Raw genomic sequence first — 21,478 nt, 5'->3', positions numbered from 1 at the left:
CAAGTACTTGTGCAGCTTTTGATTGAGGCTATTTTTGTGTTTCCAGTTGTTTTTATAGCCTTTTCAGTAACTAGGAACAGCTCACAGCTCCCTAAAAGCAGAGATTTCATTTCAAACACAGTTTTAAGTTTCCTTATTTGTTCCGTGGCAAAATCAAAGTCTGCATCACTTACAAACATTGACAGTTGTGTTTTTTCTTTTTTACCAATAAAATTTGAGCATCGTTTTTTAACGCCTCTTGAGTTTTATGTCACACGTGGCCATTATTGGCCTTATTAAATCATTACAAAAAGCTGGTTGTCATACACAATACTTTATTAAGCATTATATCAACATATTATTTAACCCAAACATGAAGCATATACTTTACACCCTGACACCCTTTCTGCTGAAGGCGAATATTAAACCAGAAGGCACAAATACAACATAGTAGAGGCCTGTGGTATAAAACGCTGATATGGGAAACACAAGAACTTCTGGCCTTGACTGATGTGGTACTAATGTGTTAGGAGGTGAACAGACGGCCGCGGCCATGCCACCTCATTCAGCCCGGCTGACTCGCACAGCCTCTTTCCTGTGGGGCTGAAAAGCATTGCAGCCAGCCAGTCGAGCGCAAGTAACAGCTGTTTTGTTAGCTGTCTGAAATCCTGGGGACCGGAACCGCATAAGCTCCCTTCACTATGCAGGCGGATTGAGGGGAGAGTCCAGCCGATTGTTTCAATACATTTTGTCATTAAAAATCAGAGGCAGAGCAAACAGGGTGGAGCAGGGTGTGGGCCGGCCTGTAAAGCGCTGCATTGTTGAGGTGTCAGGACCGTTCAGCTTATCCAGCAACAGGAGGAGCAGGGAGGGATGTCATTCTGCAAACTAATGCTTCTGGTCTGATTCACTCACTCATTCATTCATTCATTCATTCATTCACTCCCTCTCTTCGGACATACACATGCAGCTGCTCTCATCCATCACCTACTGATACAGAGTCACTACCTCTGATCAAAAGACGCACAGCCACGCAAACACAGCTACAGCTAAACAGAAAGTACAGCATTTACTAAATCTCTCAAAGTCTATGCAGTCTGGTAAAACTCTAATGTATAATGTAAAATCTATAGCTTAGGAATGAAGAAGAGAAGCGGTCAGAGGTGTAAAACACAAACTCATGTTGTGAGTTTAAAGATGGTTAATGATCAATGATGCATGCTATAAGCCTGCATGCCTTATCTAGCTTTAGTACAATGCAATAGGATGGAAAGAGAAGGTTGAGAATAAGATGAGGAAGATGAAATTCACTATGTTGAGCGTTAAACTCACTACAGTTATAACCATAATATAAGAGGGATTGCAAAAGCACACAGAGACACAGCGACAAGCTCATACCGTGTACTGAGAATTGTTGTTAGATTACAAAACATGCATGGTGCAAGTTATCAGCTTTAGTATTGCACTTATATTATACCTGTTTAGATAAGGAGTTCTTTTAAGCGGTTGAATGGGGGGAAAAAGTCTTTGTCCCTCTGGCAAAGCTACCACCATCTAAGTAAGTAAGGCGGTGAGGGGGTTGATTACATCATGTTTTGGTCATTCTCTGTTTCGCGGTTACTGCAGAAGTCACTATGGGCCTGGGATTAAACCCCAACCCCTGCTGGTAACATCAGTGTCTGTGAAAAGTGAAAAGCCCAGACACTGTGGTGCTCTTTGTCTTTGGATTAAACCACAAAGGATCAGCCTTGCCAAAAGGTACCAGCATGTGCTCGCCTCTCCCAAACTCTTCATTTCCCAGACTCGGGTCAAGACAAAACAAGAGCTCCTGCTTATACACCAGAGGGACCCCATGGGCCTTTTGTGCATCAAGAAAACCTTAAGCCCCATTTGGGCATGAGCGCAAGCATTACTGAGGTAGAAAAGTAAGTTATGCATACTTCTCTGATAGAAATATCTAATTCAAAAGCACTTTCCTGTTTAATCCATTGATAATGTGGCTGTCAAATATTCTAGACAGGCACAAAACCTGTTGTGTTTGAGAGTGGACAGGTAATTCATCTGAAGCTTAAGTATTATGTAACATTAATGAGGCTTTTAGTACAACAAGAGTACATGTTCACACAAGCTTATACGTGTGTACATGTACTTTATTCCTTCCTAAATAAATGCATCACATGAAAACCTGCTTGCGGGTTGAGGGGCTCCTCTCTCCATGCTGCTCCTCTAAGGTTTTCAAGAGTCTCTCCTCACAGGTTTGAGCAGCAGGCTTCCATCTCGCTCCACCACCTGCAGACCAAGCTCCTTGAGTGCGGAGTAGTCAGCGGTGCCACGGCGTTCCAGGGCAGCAACCAGCTCCTGGTTCTGCGTGTTGTGTTCAAGGAGGTTCCGGATGGCAAAGATGGCCCACTGGCTGATAACTAGAAGCATTCGGTTAAGGACGGCAACATCAGGATTTCACTATCAGAGAATGAAACGAGATGTAGTTATTTTCTGGTATTTTTAAGCATGTTTTCCAACACTAGTTTCTCAAATGAAGACAAAATCAGCAGGGAACATAAACATAAACAGACTAACAAAGCTAGACAGATAAATGGTAGACTGGCATAGAGGTTAACAGTGGTACGTTCAACACAGGGCCAACCTTTTCAATGTCCAACTCGGGAAGTCAAACTCATGACTGCCTGGTATTTGCCTTAGGCATGAGTACACCAAGAGCCCAAAAAACAAATGGGTTTTGCAGGCAGGTTATGTTTTGTGATACAAAACATTCTCAGCTCACCCCTCTCAAGTTTCCCGCATAAATCCATAAACATTTTTTTCTTTGACAATCTTTCTCTGAGCAGAAACAAATGCTGACACCTACATGGAAAGGCGGGCAGATGTGTAGGGTGTACATATAACATTTAACTACAAAAGGAACAAAAAAATGCATGAACTTATCTTATATGTCAGAAGAGAGACCTGACTGGAACTCTGATAACAGAAAGTTTTAAAATAAAGAACATAAAAAGCCAAAGTGTGTGTGAATGTATGGGAAAGGTGCATGGCATGACAAAGGCTCAGCTCAGACTATTGACCTGATTAAAAAACAATTTGGCATGGTGCCCTGACTTTAGCAGGCTAATACCAACTGGTAGCGGGATGCCCAGCAGGGGCTGGTGATGAGAACTCAGGGGCTGCAGCGCAGTGACCAGCTGTACGCTCCAAATTTAACAGAAAGCCTCAAAATGTTGTCAAAACGGGCACTAACAGCATATCATATGTAAAGTACCTCAAGTTCAAGGTCTGTTGGCACACAAAAGCTGATTTTAGCAGGTTGCACTAGAAGCAGACAACAATAAAGTTCAGATTTATCTCAGCATTAGACAAACTAATACAGCAGCACTCAATAACTACAATCTTTATGAAGATGGCACTATTCTGTTTTTGATAACAATGTGCCAGAGAGATGTTCATTCATGTGGGTAATTTCTGAGGCTGAAGTTAGTGATATTGGACTGCATCACATTTAGAGGTGTTTGTAATATTCTGCCCTCCTTGTGTATGTCAGTGGGGGCTGACAAGACATAAGAAACGCACATCAAAATGCAATTGAATACAAAAGCACCACCATGGTCTAAATAATTAGCGTAGAGCTGACTTAATTCTCTGATGCAGTAAAAGTAGCATTTACAAGCAGCCCTTAAGACGTCAATAATGAATGCAGCCAGTCAGCTGACGCCGTCGACCAGCTGCAGGCAGAGATGTATTGAGAGGGGTTGAACCCTGTGTGAAAATTTCAACAAGTTTGGTTGGCCAGCTGGCACACACTGCAGCAATCAAAGCTTGATGCAACACTTAACTTTGGTTGAAATCCCACCAGCAAACATGGCAAACTCAATACGATACACAATGAACAACAAGACTTCTGAGCAAAAAATGGACAATGATGATTTAGATGAACTTGAAATATATGTACATAAACACAGATGTGTTTGTATTTCCAGACCATGAACTTCTGTTAACAAAAGGATACATGGGTTGTTGCTGTCTATGCTGCAGTTGTCTAAGATGAGGGGGATGCCTTCCAGTTCTCTCACCTGAGGAAACAAATTCAATAAGAGATCAACTAATGAACTGGACTGATAAAAAGATCTGCTTTCATTTTCCATCTGTGGTGTCACTGAAAATGTTCAATAGTTATGACACTTTTATACTAGTTCTGGAGATAAATGTCTGACTTTGATTTGAGATTGTATGACACCATGAATTGTGTGTGTGTCTTGTTAAAACATCCTTGGGACAACGTGAAACCTGAAATTAAATCTGAAAAACCACATGTTGAATTTTGACAGGAGAGTTAAGAACAAATGGCAGCAAAAGTTTTTGCGGCACAATTTTCATGTCCACACTTTCTATAGAGTGAAGAAAATTGAAAAGTGGACTGTAGGATTTGGTAAAGCAGTGCAATCTAGCCAGTAATCACATTTTAAGGAGAAATTAAAGTACAAATTTCATGCTAAGGCAAGAAACATATTCAGACTAAGTGTCCTTAGCAGAGCTTCGCATCGCATTTAAAACAGCAGTGTGGTTGTGGGCTAGTTTAAGACTGTCACAACAGGGTGATCTGCTCTGTATCAAGTGTCTGATTCTATAGGCTTATTGCTTACTGTGCCCTCCTCTTGCCGTTGCGGTTACCCTCCAAACATATTTGTAGGAGCTTCAGAACAAGATAAAGTGCTGAGTTTCAGAAAATGGAAATGTCGTTTAAACTGTCAAAGAAACAAAGTCGCTGACTAGCACAAGCACCCAGGTCTGCATTTTCCACTTTCCAAAAGATTGTCTGAAGTCGCTTACATTATGTCCAAACCCATAAAGAGATGAATAACAAGCGACTGGACCCTGACTTCAGGCCGGTACACGCAGTTCAGCGCTTTGCATGCACATCTGAAATTACAATCTGTCCCAAAGGTGAACAGAATGACATTTGGTTTACTGGAAGAGATCTTAGTGAAAACAGATATGGGGTGATTTCTGACCACTGACAGACCACAGATCACCATCCATAAATATTATAGAGAGGCCAACAGAGGGTGGCCATCCCACAAGCATTCCACAAATCTGTTTCTATTAAGTAGGACTGAGTCTATAATGTGCCACAGATAGACGCCATCTCCTCCCCATCCGCTTTATTATCTATCAACGCTTTATCTTAATAGTGAGATGCTGACAGACGCAGATGGAGGGAAATTGATAAAAAAAAAAAAAAAAAAATCACTCAAGCGAGGGAGCGAATGCTTCACATTTCAACATGAAACCAAGTTGTTGTGTTGAAAGACCTCGTGAGCTTGCAGTCACAGGGACACACAGCCTCATGCTTCATTAGAGGTTACACTCGTTTGCAGCCTTCAGTTCTATCAAACCACACGATCTCCTGGGGACTGAGGACAACAGCCCATTACTAGAACCTGCACTCTGGACATGCTAATTTAGTGTAGAGATGTGTCTGTGAAAGCCCACAGCTCTCACTCACGTCTTGACCTATGACCCTATGACCCCACTCTGCTCTTGGGTACTGAGTAAATCTTCCCAGATCCCATTAGAGGAGGGATCCCAATGGATTAGGAAAAGAAAAAAAACGGGCAAATAAGGGTACATACACAATATAATCTCATTTTAGGTATTCTATGCGTGCTTTTCTAGAGTCCTTACTTTCAATTTGGTTAAATATCACTCTGGTATTTTGGAGAAGCTTATTTTCATCACATTTTTCCTCATTACAACAAATGAAATGGCAGTGGGCTTACATCTGCAGAAAAACTGATTTTTGATCATGTTGTTTACCAAAGAGCAACTAAATATTAGACAAAAACTATTTTTCCTTGTTCATGACGTGCAGAGGAAACCTGCCTTCGACACAGTTTAAACTAATTTGTGCTTTATGGAGTCCAGTGTGTTTAATATTACACATATTCATTTACAAATATCCAGTCCCTCTTTTCAGCCTATCTGCAGGCTGTTAAGCTGTAGCATCAGCATAATTACAAGGTAGGTCTGTTTGGTTTTGTTTAAACAAACTCTGTTTACAGCCCTTGGTTTGTTTGTAATAAGTCAGTGTGAACCAGAGCCAAAAGTCTTCATTTTTTCCCCTTGTTACAGATCAACTCAACCAAACTGGTGTGAAAGCACCCTTTTACTGTTACATCCATCCATCCATCCATCCATCCATCACCTTGTTCTGGTTGTCGGTATTGCTGTGACAGAGGTTTCCTATCAGCCTAATGAGGTGGGCCTTGAAGCTGATGACAGGAGAGGAGTCTCCTTCTCCACTGAAGGACGAGAAGCTTTGAGACGCACTGAAAATGTTCTTGCTGGCCTTTCCTATAGCATGCACCTGCTCCAGAAGCTCTGCAGAGAAAATGTAAAGGGTGAAAAGGCAAAAGAGCGCATGAAGCAGGAAGAAAAAGAGAAAAACACCCTGAGTTTGAGCCATTAAAGATAATTGTGAACTTGGAATTTGAGATCTAGATAAATTTACTTAAGACATGCTTGGATATATAATCCTCATTTGCTTTCTGTGGGTGATTTAATGGGGATCTGGATCTTTTACAGTACCATTTCAAGGAGAGTCCATGGTGCACAGATGACATATTTACCATAAGACGGCCAAATCAGACCCACAAACTCCAGTGGTGGACCCAATCAGAGAGGTTGTGTGCCTGTGCGTGTGTGTTTTCATTTACCAACAGTGGTCACTAGAAGGTCTGGATGGTTCTGTAGGAACATGAACTGCCTGAGGTCTGAGGTCATCTCACACAGCACGTCCAGCAGACTTATCACTGTCAGCGCCTCCTGCAGGACCTGCAGGGGATTGCACCCAAAAGGTGGGGGTCACGTGGAGAAAGGATGGTGCATGAGATGATGTTAGGGAGGGGCAATGGAAAATAAAACTGAAATAAGCTCTCCAAATGTTACAGTTTACTCACTTGATGAGGAAAATAACATCATACCAACACCACATCCACAGGCCTTCTAAATACACCTCTGTTTTTTTGAGGCCTGTTTTTTTGAAGATACATCTGTCGGTTTATTTTCTATACCTCATCACTGGAAGTGGAGCCACAGGCGAGAGTCAGAACAGCTCCACAACCTTTCTGGAAGGAACTAGCAAGGAAACGAGCCACGCTGGGAGGGACACCACACTCGTCTGTGTCCTCCTCTCTGAGCTGGGCAAAGAGCAGCTCCAGTAGAGTAACTCTGAAAAACACACACACATCTATGACCCATCTATATGAGACTATGTTTACGGTCTGTAACTGTATTTAATGTAAAATACCTTTCCTGATGAGACATCCCAGAGTACATACTCTCCACCAGAGCTGAGGACTTTAGGAAATGCTGGGCAGCAATTAGAACCCTGTGAAATAATGAACACCAAATAGAAACTGTACCAACAAGTAGAAGAAAATCGCTGGTAATTCCTTGAATTGATACACAGACACACACTCTTACGTCCAGTCCAGGTCTGGTTGGATCCTACAGAGCTCCATCACCCTGAGTGCCAGCTGGATGTTCTGCGGCTCAGCAAGTTCTTCCACCTTGGCTTCATCCAGACATGTGTGGAGAACCATAGAGGCGTAGTTCACTGCCTTCTCATCGTCAACACTGAGCAGCTGCCTGTTCACACATGTTTGGGTTGACCAATGTGAGAACAAATGCCTGGCTAGATGGGTCTGTGATAGAGCTTTCACAAACAAAAATACTGATATGGAATGTGTTTTATTGTAAAAAACAAAGGGCAAACTTCATAATCAATAAAAATAATACTCACAGCAGAACATTTGGGAAGCTCAGCAGCCAAATATCATCTTTACACTCTTGGTTTCCAACCGCTAAGTTACCGAGGAACTGGATCCCACAACGAAGAGCTGAGCCAGAGGATGATAAAAAAAAAAAAACAGATCAGACTCAAAAAGATCACCTAAAAAAATCTAAAAAATTTATAAAAAGGAGAAATTATCCAATTTTTGACTTACGTTCAAATATGTCGTCTCTGTTCTCCACATTTGTGGTCTGAAGTAAGCTCAAGAGTTTAAGGGACACATCAATGAAACCAAGCTCTCTAGAGGGAAAACAGAATTATATTCTTAGAAGATGCTCTTGCTGTACATTTAGTTCCTTCATGTTTTTTTCATGTATCCACAAGGGCGGACACAATAGCATGACCACATAGTAATAGTGCCTATAATTTTCAAAATGCAAAGTTGAATTCTTGTTTAGACTGAATCAAAATGGCGTTCATTACGTGAAACTACGGTTTGTGATGTTCATACATCTTTCTCATATTCTCTACTAATCCCAGACCCTTTGTAGCTGAATAACACCCCTATATTGTCTTAATCTTTCCCACTATCTCAGGAACACTGCACAGTATCTGGAGTCACCTGAGCAGACTCTGGTTGCGGGTGCTTTGGACACATGCGTTCCTCTGAGCCCTGAAGCACTCAGCGACCAACTGCAGCTGCAGGGGGACGGACTGCAGGTCCTTGTCCTCGCTGCTGGCGGCCTGGAGCTCATCACACAGTCCAGACAAGGCCTTTAAAAGCCTGGAGAACGCCTCCCTGTCCACAGCATCTCTGGGAGAGGAAGGAAGGAAGGAAGGAAGGCATGGTTACTTTAGTGCAGTGTTGCCCAAACCTGGGGGGAATGCGGAGTCAAACTGGAATAGCCCTTTAGATAACACAGATTTAATAATATTACCATCACTGCTTTGCACTGATGTGACTGCCAGCACTGAACCCAATTCATGGTATTAGTTACACCTGCGCTTTTTCGGCCATTACAAGTAAAATAGTCTGATTCCAGACAGCTTGGACAGTCTTCTTTGTAAGTAACAGCTTTGTAAGACAGCCATAAAGTCAACGTCTCATATATGAGTTATATTGTTAACAATGAACCCGTAATGTTACACAGGACGTTATATTTGACAGTACGTAGATGACCGTTGTGTATCAAGCTAGCTTAGCCGATAAGCTAACACCTTCAGTTTCCATCTAAAAGAGAGGTAAATGACTGTAACCACACCTGTATTCCTTGTCCCGTAACGCAGCCGTGAATGTTTTTAAAACCTGCAGGTGTTCAGGGCAGCGTTTTTCATTTAAAATGCCAGCGACAGACGCTGAGGCATCTAGGTTGTCGTTTCTGAAAGCTGCCATGTTTGATGCTTCATGCGACTGGGCGGGACATCCGGGGTACTTTTCTATCACGCTATTGGAGGAGGTCCCGGAAGAGGGCGGGGCCAGAGCATGTGCTGCTGTTTTCATATGGTTGTCAAGTCACTCTGTGGTCTGTCAGTGCCAAAAACACAAGGAGAGACACAGTTAGGGATGGACTTCTAGTGATTTATTAAGAGAAACTGGGCTCATAATTAAGGCTTTTGCTTGCTTCCTCTATGCATTTCCACTTTTTCAGGTATTGCTATTAATTCATGAAACTTTGTAACCTACAAACTAACTAAGAAATTCCATTTGCTTTGTGGTGTTACTGTCAACTGCAAAAGAAAATTGTTTTTTCAATCGGGCAAAAGATGAAACAGTAACAGTACCTAATAAGACACCATTTCTAAAGGGTTCATAGTCTGTTCAGACTGATCTTGGCCTGTTATCCTTGTTGTCTTGTGAAATTCTTTGCACTGAGTATGTTTTACAATATTTTATAACTTCATTTGCTCAAGCTACAGATTATATACATCATGAGTCTAAGATGAGGTGTTTTGAGTGTGTTATTCATGCAAGCGGGCAGCTCCCATCACAAATACCTACCTATAGTTTGACAGATCCACAATATTGCACCCAATAATTTCCGAGAAAGCCGTTCCGTGCAGGCTGCAAGCTGCAGCTGCAGTCACATCTGAAATCTGTTCACTTAAAACCACGTTAAAAGTCTGAAGATCAATTCACAGAACCCGGAGATGTTGCGGGGCAATTGTTGCAGCTGCAACAACACAGCTCACAGGACAGGCCTTTGGGAGTACCAAGTAGAGTGGCAAATTTTAGATTACAGGATTTCCCTCCGCATGGTTGTCCCCTGTGTTTTCACTGGCCAGGCACAGCACGGCAGTGGTGAAAGGCAGATCAATGTGGAAGAGAGTTGATTATGGATGGTAAGAAGCATCCACCTCAAGCAATTTGTCAGGTTTAAGATGAGGTATTTGAAGATCCAAACATTCCCAGTATAGGCATCCTATTATTCATTCTTTGAGTGGAGTAACTGGAAATATCCTCACAAAGTGGAAGTGGTATGGTATAATGGGGAATCTGAAGAGTTGAGTTACAGGAAAAACAGGCCATCCTATCAGATTTTAGTTACTTTGGAAACCTCAGTTATTCTAACTAGACGGCCGCTGGTTTAGTCTGCAGTGGTAGAGGATATTGCTCTCTTCACTAAAAAACATGAACACAATTAACCACATGTTTATTATTCACAGATGGCCGTACAATCTGGTACAAAACACAATCACTGTAGAAAGAAAGTCCTTACATGAAGCATTTTATAATCAAATGAAGCGTGATGCATCTGGTCTGTCAAAACAGATGAAAGAGAGCAAATATCAAAAAGTTCGAAAAACATTGTATCGTGACAGTCATATAACAACAAAGCCTGAATTAAAGTTAAACACACTAGACTAGACAGTGGTTAAGGCAATGACAGCACCCTCTGAATCTATTACAGTATTTTACTCCAACGTTCAGCACATCTGGCGTAGAGGTGCCAAGGAAGGACACTTTCACTCAGCTCACTTTCGTTCAGCGTGGAATATCCCGACAACAATCAGGTTCAGACATTCATGGTTTTCATGCATCACAATAACCTCACCGGAGACCCTCTGACGTCTCCTCCAAAGTCATGACATTGGCATTTATGGTGTTGAGTTAAATGTCATAAAAGTTGATATACACATTCATGACTCTCAGGATGAATTTTGATAACTTTACCACCATCAGATCCAATTACTTTGATTTATGACTCAATACTGATAAAATGATGTTTCGTGCTATTTAGCAAATGTTAGCATGCTAACAAACTAAACTGATATGGTTAACGTGGTATTTTATGGTAAACATTAGCATGTTAGCAGGCTTGTTAGCATGATGGCATTAGCATTTAGCTCAAGTTCAGCCTCTCAGAGCTGCTAGCGTGATTGTAGCCTCATGGTCCAGTATCTTAAATAATGAGTTCTTGTTTTATCAGTATATACTGTGTTGAAATGACAAAAGAAATAGTCGTAAACTAACACCAGAATGGATCGCAAACTGCTTCTATAACTATCTCAGTACATGTAAAACACTTGGTAATTAACCAAGTGCAATGATCTATTTCATCTTTCACACAACAGCAATAGTATTTTAGGTGTTTTTGAAATGTTCACTAACATAAGTGAAGCACCTACAGGAAGTCATTAACATGTAATCTCTATACTGGATATATATTGTAGTCAAAAACAACATCACAGGTAGATATGTCAGTTTTCCTTGTCAGAATTGTCCTGCAAATATCCAGAATGTTCATTCTAGATATCAAAAATGGCGTCAAATAGATGTCTGAAACTGAAAGGCCAGTACACATGAATGGCAAAAGTGAAGAAGAATGACATTGTGGATATCTGAAATGTGTTTTTCCACCAGGAAGAATTGTATTACAGATATCTGCAATATATATCCAGTCTAGCTTTTATATTGTAAAATAGCCACTTACACCATGTAATGATTTAGAGATGTCTTAGGCTTAAATTTAGCTTTGACTAGTTGTTCTTGAAATACAGTTAGTACTAGTAAAAATGTTACTGTGGACATCTTGTCCGCTTGCAGTAGGTGCTTCCAGATATTAAAAACTATATTAAAATATGTCCCCAGTTACGTGTTGTATTGCTAGTCCAGTATTTTCATTCACTACTTAGAACCAGAACTCAGAGATGAAGACGTGGATGACAACAACGTTACGATGGCTAATGATCCCTGACTTGACATAGTTCATAGCCACCTCCAACACAAGGTCCCTGGGGCCGATGATAGGCTTCACCTGCCGAACCACACCTGAGAAATGACGCAGATTGGGATTAGTGATTTTGTGAGAGATATAAGTAAATGTAATATGTGCAAAGAAAAGAGATTGACTGTCTGGTTCTCAGTGATACTCTCTCCTCTTACCCATAATCATGCCCTGACTGGAGAGCTTCTGCACATCAAACGAGAACTGGTCATCTGCAGTCAGGATGTCAAAGAAAACATCGGTGGCAGTGGGAGAAGGAGCAGGGTTAGCCACCGCAACTGTCCTCAGGAAAACTATTTCTGTTGGAAGAATTGTTCAACATTAGTTTTAGTCTGATAGAAGCAAACCACACAGGGCATCTCAGTCTTTGAATCAGATATTCATGACATGATTAAACAATTGTTCTGTGGGTCGAAATAAGTAACTGATTCTCATGCACTGTGGCAGGTTGGTGGGTGGAAAGTTTCATCACAACCAGGCTGCAAGTAATTTGAAAGTTTGCCATTTCAAGGTACTGAGTTAACCCATTCAGCGCCAGACCCAAAACCTGTATCTGTCTAAACTGTTGTATTTAACAGCCTCTCAAAATCTCTTATCAGCCTCAGATATGAAGGTATTGCACATTTTCTAATATTATAATTATTTGAAAATGAAGAATGATAGCTGATAACAGTATAGTGATTCAACCAACCAGTGCAATCAGTGGGGTTTCTGATGTAACTGATGGCAGCTTTGGCCTTAATTGATTAAGTCCAACAACAAGCATTTACTGAAGGTAACTTTTACTCATGTTTTACTTAATTGTAACCATGTTGCTTTCTGACTTTCTGCCTCAGTGCCTAAAGTGTATCATAGTTGACTGAAGCATTCAAACTAGTAAAACACTTTTTACACATTAATGACTATGGGAAACAACCAAACTCCACTGGGACTAATGTGGTTAAATAATATGATGCAGATGACTACAACATATTCACAGCATCACAGAAACACACACACACACTCTGTGGGGCAAATTTAGATCCAACTGTTGAACAAGCTTATCAAAGCTGCGCACATAGTACACCTCTAAAAGCTGCTTCTTAGAACTTGGTGTACATTCACTTAGTCTTACCCTCTGGGTCACTGAAGTCCCTGAAGGTTGGCAGGGAGAGGACGGTGTGGGTGATGAGGTGGACGGGATCGAGATTGCAGCCGATGTCGTTAACTTGGCAGGCTTTGATACAACGCACATTGATTGAACCTTCGTGTCTGGATCTGAAAAGGACAAACAGTGGTGATACAAAGGAGGCAAGACGGAAAAGGACCAAAGGAAATGGAGAAAAGAGGGAGATTTATGACCAAGTAGGAAGGGGAATGCAAACAATCTGAAGGAAAAGTGTGAATTTCCCGCACTTTTAACCTATACAGTATGCAACAGTATTCATAAGAAAAGGTTTGACCAAGGCTGCTCAGTTGAGTTCAGCATGAAGGACCTGGCAGCACCTGAATAGCCCCATAGACCTCTATGGTTAACCAAAGAACTGGCGGCTTAAAAAGAGGCCAAAACCTGATTCCACAACTTAAAATCATGTTTTTTGGGGTTCCCCAACGTGAAGACAGTAGCGCTTTCAAACATAACCTCAAAAACTGCAGCCATGTAATTAGCAGCAAGCAGGTGAATCCAAGTTGTTCGCTGAGCACGAAGCCAAAGCCACAGAGATGACTGTGTAGTATTCCACAGCAGCGAAATGCCACCAAGGAAAACCACACAAGGATATACAAGAAATAATGTCATTTGATGTGATCGATTTGATGTGACATCATATTCACATGGAAAAATAATGAAAAAGGTCACAATTTTGACAGAATCAGCAAAAGAATCAGCACACATACAGATACTATGATTATCATACAGAATTTCACTATTTTTACTCTTTAAAATAATTAACTTGGTATTCTGGAAAGTAAGTGGTTATATCATCCAAAGATTTAAGAGAATAATTTCCTCATATATTTCATATCTTAGCATTTTCAATCAGCTCTATATGCATTAAACCCCCAAAACCACCCGGAGGAAAGTGCAACAGTGGAAAATTTGTCTGGCTGCATTTATCCGGCTGACCAACACAGCTACTGTGCTTTTGGTATCAATTACAGCAAATTAACTGATAACCACCCAATACCAACACTAAAAGCACCATCCATCATAGGAGCTGTAATGCCGCTCCACCACTAATTGAGCCCCCATGCTGGCCAAGCCTCAGGTGCCCATAAATAAGTGCCACGCTTATTTTTCTAGCTATCCTCTAAGGCGAGGCCTCTTTGATCCTATGGTGAGGCTGCTTGGAACACATCGTAGGAAAATTTGGTTTCAACATCAGAAATGACCACAGCAGAGGAAGCGCGAGAGTAGTAACAGAAACCATTGCCGGTCTGCGTGTTTGTTCTTCTTAGAAAGAGTAAAAAGCCATTTTTATCTGTCACTTTTTAATTCCAAACACATAGAATGTACACATTAAGGGAGTGAGCTGCCATCAATGCAAATTAATGCACATGAATAATCCTGCCATAGTGTTGTAGAGATCCTCAACAGCTAATGGGCACCATCTAGTGGCACAATGTCCTATTGTACTTAATATCTACATCTACATCATATATAAAAAAAAAATAATGAAAATAAAACATCGATTGTTGTTATACCACCTAAAAGACCACATTACATATACAAATGTAATTAAATCGGCATTGGCAGATGTGTGTGTTTCCCAAAATGTTGAACTATTCCTACTATTAAACTAAATTAAACTATTAAAGGAATAATTCAGATTTTTCTCACCACACGTATCATAGTGTGTATTATCACAATATCCCATTATTTTCTTCAAATGAAACTTTCAGCTCTGGCTTTCCATCTAGAAATCATCCCTGCTTAATTGCAAAAGCAATTTAACTGATAACCACCCAATAATTGCAAAAGCAATTAAACAGGGACAACCTTAAATCCCTATATATTGTAAAAGAAAACAGTATGTATCCAGAAAAAGCTATTGGATGTATTTTGAGCGATGCACTGAGCTGGAATATAAAAAAGAGGAAACAACTCAAATTCACCTTAATAGACTCCAGTAACGTCAGTTTTGCTTTGGGTATGTGTTTTTCCACTCAACACAGATGACAGATTTATTAACTTTCCATCTGCCCTTGTACTGGAGGGCAGATGGAAAGCTGGAGCTGTGACTTCAAAATAAAGAAAAGATTGGATGAAAATGAAAACCACCAATACAGTACACGGGTGGTGAGGAGAAAATAGGGATAGACTTCAAAAACTCCAAACTATCCCTTTAAATTTCACAGACTTCTAATAAGGAAAGGTTCTTGAGGGCCGGATGGACAGCTCATGTGTGACAAACACAGCGATCTTGGCCTTGTACAGATGTGCCGTCCCGTAGCGAATGAGCCTCATCTCCACAGTCAGAAAGAAGTCCCGGGGCTCAGATAGAGGACGGTGCAGCGAGATCTCTCCTCCATGAGCCTGCTGCTGCACGACGAAGTATCCCTCCTCGTTTCCAGAGATTACATGGAGCAGCATTTTGTCTCCCGGCACTGAATTAGAAGGCCCCATCCGGAAAACATTTGTAGGGACGGGAGTGTTGGTGGGGAAGCTGATGTTGTAGAAGGAGATTCTCAGCGGGAGCGAGAAACACGACGCAGGATCCCGCGTGAACTCGCAAGTTACGCGTTCGCAACGGCTGGAAGGGAAAAAATGAAAAGCTCATTGGATGGAGGGCAGAAATGGCTGCGTGCGTGGGGAAACAAAGGGACAGGACAGAGAGGGAAACTGGAGAGTAAGAGAGGAGTTTGTGACCGAAAACCGCGTAAAATTTCACAGGAAGTCAAATAAAAAAAAGACTGAGGCAGAAAAGAGGATGGAGCCTCAAATCTAAACTACAGGTGTGTGAGGTGCTTCATGCTCAGCTGGTGACAAGCAACCCTTTCCTTTGAACAGCTCATCATAACCAAGTAGCCATTAGCTCTCACCCCCATGTAGCTTGCCGGAAGTTTGGAGGACATGTGAAGGACAGACAGCGATATCCTCCCTGGACATTGAAGCAGCTTTCAGAGACAGAACAGGTGTGGCTCCCCGCCGCACACTCATCGATGTCTGCAAACACAGAGGGAAGCAAAAGGTTAGACATTTTAATAAAAAGTAACGCGTCAGGCATTTATAACTCACTTTCTGAAGGTGTTGTGAGGCAGCAAAGGTTTGTCTACTGACCTTGGCATGTGCGTCCATTGGGGGTGATGGTGTAACCCGTGGGTGGGCAGGTACAGTAAAAACTTCCAGGGGCGTTGGCGCAGCGGTAGGAGCACACGTGACCTCCGGTAGGCAGAGCGCACTCGTCGATATCTGCGGGCGGCGGAGTGAAAGTCAGCGATGTCAGTTTATGGTGAGTTATATTTTTTTAAATGTGTGACTTCACGGTACCTTCGCATGTTATCCCATCGATGTCGCTCAGCTGGTAACCACGGCGACAGTAGCACTGGTAGGAGCCGTAGACATTGGCGCACTCCTGGCTGCAAGGGTTGGCGTCACACTCATTGACATCTGTCAGCAAACAGGTGCAGATACAACATATTCAGATACGTTTTCTTCTATTATTATGTCTCTAACGTTTGTCTGAATGGATTCATGAACTGAAAGTTAATTTTACCTTCACAGTTTCTGCCGTCGTGGGACAGTTTAAAGCCAGTGGTGCAGCTGCACTGATAGGACCCCTCTGTGTTGTCACACTTGTGGGCGCAGAGCCGTCCGGGATAGTGCCTGCACTCGTTGATATCTAAAGAACACAGAGGACTCACGATGAATCTGAGAGTCAAAATGTACCCATTATGATCCCATTACTGTTCAGATTTAAACTGAGAGGCGTGAAAACATGCCAGAACGTGAAAAACTTTGTTTTGTGCGCAAAATCCAACAGAAAAAGATGATAAATTTATACTGAACCTTCACACAGCTTGGTGATACTGTTGAAGATGAAGCCAATTCTGCATTCACAGCGGTACGAGCCCACCAGGTTGACACAACCGTGGTCACCACAAACATTGCCTGTACGACACTCATCTACATCTGTAACACAGAGGGAAGAAATTACATCTTTAGCTCAAAAAAGGGGGAAACTAAGGTGAGATACAACGATTTCTTGCAAAAACACACAATATTGGAGAGTCAACAAACAGAAAACCTGTTTATTGTGACAGCATCTACCTTCACATCGTGTGCCATCCTCTATTAGATGGTAGCCCCGTCCGCAGGTGACTGTGTTCTTGCGACAAGTGTACGAGCCCATGGTGTTGATACAAATCTGGCCGGGCTGGCACGGAGTGGTCTGAGCCACACACTCATTTATATCTAATGAGAAAACACACAAAGCAAGTCAGCTGTCTTTCCACCCGGTGAACGCTTCTACTTGACTGGGACACTAAACTCACCGATACAGTTGCCAACGGCGTCCTGAATGAAGCCGCTTGTGCACGTTTCCTTTGGGTGGCAGCGGAACGAGCCGGCTGTGTTGGTGCACAAAAAGTCTGGTCCACAGTTATGGGTCCCCAGAGTACATTCATCTATGTCTGGAACAGGCAAGGAGGAAACGCTTTTTTATATGAAGTATTGAAAACTGTGGGTCATATTTTGCTTACTTTATATCAAGGAACTAACACTGCAGGCAGTTCCAGCCACCTTTACAGTGATTTGGATATCTTTTTGTAACTTCTACAATGACTTGTTACCTTGGCAATTGTTGTCGTCCATGAGTTCATACCCGGTGCCACAGCTGGTTTCCCTCTGACAGCGAAAGGAGCCCTCAGTGTTAATGCAGACTTGGCCAAAGACGCAGTTGTGACTCCCAATCAGACACTCATTAACATCTGAGGGGAGAGAGATACTTCAGTGAGGGCTGAAGAGGTGGATCAACCAACGGACTGCTCAATAGAGCCAGGGCCACTTTGAACTGCAAACTGCAGGACGTAGGTGACTTCAATTAGATCACTTACCCTCACAACTCACTCCATCCTTATGCAGCTGATAACCATCGTGACATGCACAGGTACCGTTGCCTACACACAGCTGGGAGCAAATGGAGTCTGAAAACAGCAGAAGAAGTAAACATCACAGTGCACAGTGTGTCCTAGATCACAGGAATCATGTCTCTGGCTGATGGGAGACAGAGCCAATAAGAGGCTGCGGCTTAAGAGGCTTAAGCTCTTATTACAACGAATGACATTAAGAAATTAAGATGCCAAACCTTTACAGTCTGTTCCCTCTGGAGGCTTGGCAGTAACGTTGACTTCATGCTTTTCTGTCACTGGTTTGATAAAAGAAAAAGCCTCATTAAAACCAAATATGACTCTTTTTTTTTTTTTTACAGTAGACCAAATTCCCAGAATAACTAAAGAGCACAGGGGTTAGACACTTCAGCACCTTGTCACACAGTATGACTCCACACATTTCTTTTCAACTGGTATCACTCTGGCCTTTGCTCTATCAGTGACTTGCTGTTACAGAGCAAAGGCCACGAAGAGCTCAAAGTTGAGTGCTTTTGCAGCTCTGTCCTCCTCACGTTTGTGTTTTTTTCACCTGAGGCCTGCTAGGCGACAAAAGCTACAAGGCACAACACCAGTTGGCCCGGAGTTACCATTTGGCAAGGCGTTTGGCAGATTAGCCTAGTGAATACCCTGGTGACCTAGTCTCTCTGTCTGTCTCTCTGTCTGTCTGGCAGCAATCTGCTCTACAGCTATCACACCAAGGCCATTCATCCGGCCCTTCACGGAAACACCGCTGCTCTCAGTGCTCCTAGTAACGCTGCCTGTTTTGATGCAGTGCACTCTTTTGAAAACTGTCTCTTTCAGCCCAAACAAATCTCAGAGAGCGTCAAGGTATTGCTCCCAGCACTAATAAATTCCCTAGGTTGGCTAATAAATAGTTCACTGATCACTTTTTATAGGTCAGTTATAAGCTGTTGACGGAAAATCCAGCAACTTTGCACATCAAAGTCCATTTCCAGGTCTCAGGGAATACTACTGCATGTGTGGAAAAAGGGAGCTGTGCAAAACTGTTTCCACTGGTGTCGCTTGAGTTGAGTTGGGTGTGAAGACTACAAGTCTGAAAATGGGCTACAAGGCTACATTAGCAGCGAACACACCCAAATCTCTGACTGAACCAGCAGTGGCTGATTATGGGTAATGTAGGCACTAGGTTCTGACAGAGGGGAAAAAAAGGCATGGAATAAAAAACTACTGGTTTGGTTGATTTTGGTTCTGCAGCTCCTGTCTAACAATAAAAGGTCGAACACATTTCTTTCAACCTCACAACCCAAAACTGATCAACAAGTACATTTTAGTGGCTTATAATTTATCTATATCACTTCCAGCCATCACTTAATACCATACACCCTTTATAAAGGCCTCATTAGACCATGATGCCAAATCATACTGTGTATAAGTATATCGATTGTTCTGAGTCTCGTAGACAGCCAGTAGCCATTCTTTCACGATAAGGCAGAGTGGAGTTATTCATAGAAGACTGAAAGCACAAGCTGGTTGAGCTCTTTTACCTTCATCAGTTGGTTTTATTTCCTCTGTTGTGTTTTTGCCACAGCAGGTTTTAGCTGTATGTGCACACTGAGCCCCCAGCAGCAACCCATGGAGCTCGCAGGTCGAACCCCGGCTCGCTGTCATCAGGCCGAACGCACAGCAGTCACAGCATTTCTAAACAGGAGACAGAGAGGACGAAAGGGAAAGAAAGGCAGTTGGAAAAATGTAATATTCTCTAAAAACAGAAAAACCCATTAGGTATTTCTTTATGAAGTGCTAAGCGTATTATCTGTGTGTGTAAGAATGCGGAGACGTGTAAAGGTTGAAGATATTGACATTAGGAAGGACAACCTTGGAGATTTTGGTTTCCCAGGACTCTCCTTTGAAGAAGGGCCTCTCGCAGGCCCCTTGTCCCTGCGCCATCTTGATGCCATTGTCACACAGTTGACTCTCTACTGCTGCTGCACAGCACTGCTCCTGGACAATCCTGCGAATAAACAGCAGAAATTTCGCATGAAACCTCATTCAGAACATTCACTGCACTCTTTGCTGTGTGGGGAAAGAGTCGGATAAGAAGCATGTGAGGAAATGCTCACTATTTGCATTAGATAGATCAATCAGCTGACTGCAAGTGGCTTTATGCTGCACATTTACTTGCAACAAAAAGTAAGCTAACTCAGTTTACAAGACATTGTAATTGTAATGTTTCATTTCTCTATGGACGAAAACTCTGTTCCTGCTCCCTCCCTCCCTCCCTCCCTGCCTTTCCCTAGTAAACGCTCCCTCCGCTGACCTCCATGTGCTGACCAGGTGTTACCTTACTTCATCAATCACCACCTCTATGTTCTTACAGTAAAACAGGGCCCTTTAGTGTTAAAAATGCTCCAGGGGGCCACTTAACGCCTGCACTTACCATGTAGTTACTATGTGGCAATCCTCCCCTGTAGCGCCATGGATGTTTGAGGGCTGTGGAGATGATTTGGGGCTTGCAACCCCGGGGGTATTTCCTGCTTTTAAAAATACCATAGCATACGCCGCTCCACAGGATACCACATTTGCCCGTGCAAGACCCCACACTTTTATTTGAAGAATCTTCTGTGTCCAATGTGATAGATTTGGCCCCCCACTGAACCGCGGCACCCTAACCTACCATTCAAACCAATAAATAATGTCCCACAGTGGATAAATTCAACAAACTTCATGCATCCCCTCTCTGGACCCCCTGTGGTGACCTTTCTTTGGTCCCTGGGCCCCACTTTGAGACCCTCCAGAGGTCCAAGCTGGTTTGAGAAACCAGGTGTTGCTCACCTGCAGGTGTGGGAAGAGGAGATGAGGGGGAGGATTGTACAGTCTTGTCCACTCTGGGCCCGATCCCTCCCATCATGACAGCACTCTTGTACATCGGGGGACTGAATCTCTGCAGTGTTGGGATGATGGCATGAGGAACACAAATAGACAGACGAGGCATGTGGCAAAGTAGATTGAAAAACTGGCAAGGCAGCACCAAAGTGCCAGATACTGACTCAGATTTCATTAAAATGGGCTCACACTCTCTGATTCACTCTCACTTCAGTAAACAGTCTGAACATCCACAGCAACCTCACATAAGGCTGTAATATCCCCTAAAATAAATAAGTGCTATTCAAACCATTAACCAGTCTCAAAATGTTTCCAAATTCTGCACCTCAGTGGCGAACAGCTGCGTTCTTACCTTGTCCGTGCAGAACTCCGTATAAAGAAAACAAAAGTAAAGTCCATTTCGCCATCGGAGCCAGTTTGAAGAGTTTTCCTCCTCCGATCGACTAAATGTTGCTGTTAAAGTCACTTTGGCGATGATCGGCGGCTGAAAGGCAGCAACAGACGCGGACTCTCCTGTGAAAAGCGTCCCGTGAAGGAG

General features: G+C 42.6%; 2 protein-coding genes across 2 annotated transcripts; both read right to left on the bottom strand.

The window, feature by feature from the left end:
* Positions 1-297: 297 nt before the first annotated feature.
* On the bottom strand, positions 298-9,176 carry atxn10 (ataxin 10). The gene is made up of 11 exons (XM_070853697.1): positions 9,046-9,176; positions 8,406-8,597; positions 7,998-8,083; positions 7,793-7,889; positions 7,474-7,638; positions 7,298-7,378; positions 7,062-7,218; positions 6,705-6,822; positions 6,194-6,369; positions 3,998-4,061; positions 298-2,399 (listed from the first exon to the last, which is right to left on the bottom strand). The coding sequence occupies exons 1-11, from the start codon at positions 9,174-9,176 to the stop codon at positions 2,215-2,217; spliced, it is 1,452 nt and encodes a 483-aa protein (XP_070709798.1). The 3' UTR covers positions 298-2,214.
* A 2,712-nt stretch (positions 9,177-11,888) lies between these two features.
* LOC139221910 (fibulin-1-like) lies at positions 11,889-21,448 on the bottom strand. The gene is made up of 17 exons (XM_070853860.1): positions 21,293-21,448; positions 20,890-20,998; positions 19,933-20,068; positions 19,602-19,755; positions 18,294-18,353; positions 18,043-18,132; positions 17,779-17,916; positions 17,482-17,619; positions 17,258-17,401; positions 16,997-17,119; positions 16,704-16,829; positions 16,478-16,597; positions 16,268-16,399; positions 16,030-16,153; positions 13,124-13,260; positions 12,168-12,308; positions 11,889-12,053 (listed from the first exon to the last, which is right to left on the bottom strand). The coding sequence occupies exons 1-17, from the start codon at positions 21,345-21,347 to the stop codon at positions 11,914-11,916; spliced, it is 2,067 nt and encodes a 688-aa protein (XP_070709961.1). The 5' UTR covers positions 21,348-21,448; the 3' UTR covers positions 11,889-11,913.
* Positions 21,449-21,478: the final 30 nt, after the last annotated feature.

The sequence above is a fragment of the Pempheris klunzingeri genome, chromosome 22 (genome assembly GCF_042242105.1).
Source record: "Pempheris klunzingeri isolate RE-2024b chromosome 22, fPemKlu1.hap1, whole genome shotgun sequence".
In the NCBI taxonomy this organism is placed as follows: domain Eukaryota; kingdom Metazoa; phylum Chordata; class Actinopteri; order Acropomatiformes; family Pempheridae; genus Pempheris; species Pempheris klunzingeri.
Note: the sequence above shows the minus strand (reverse complement) of the source record. Positions and strands in the feature narration are given on the sequence as shown.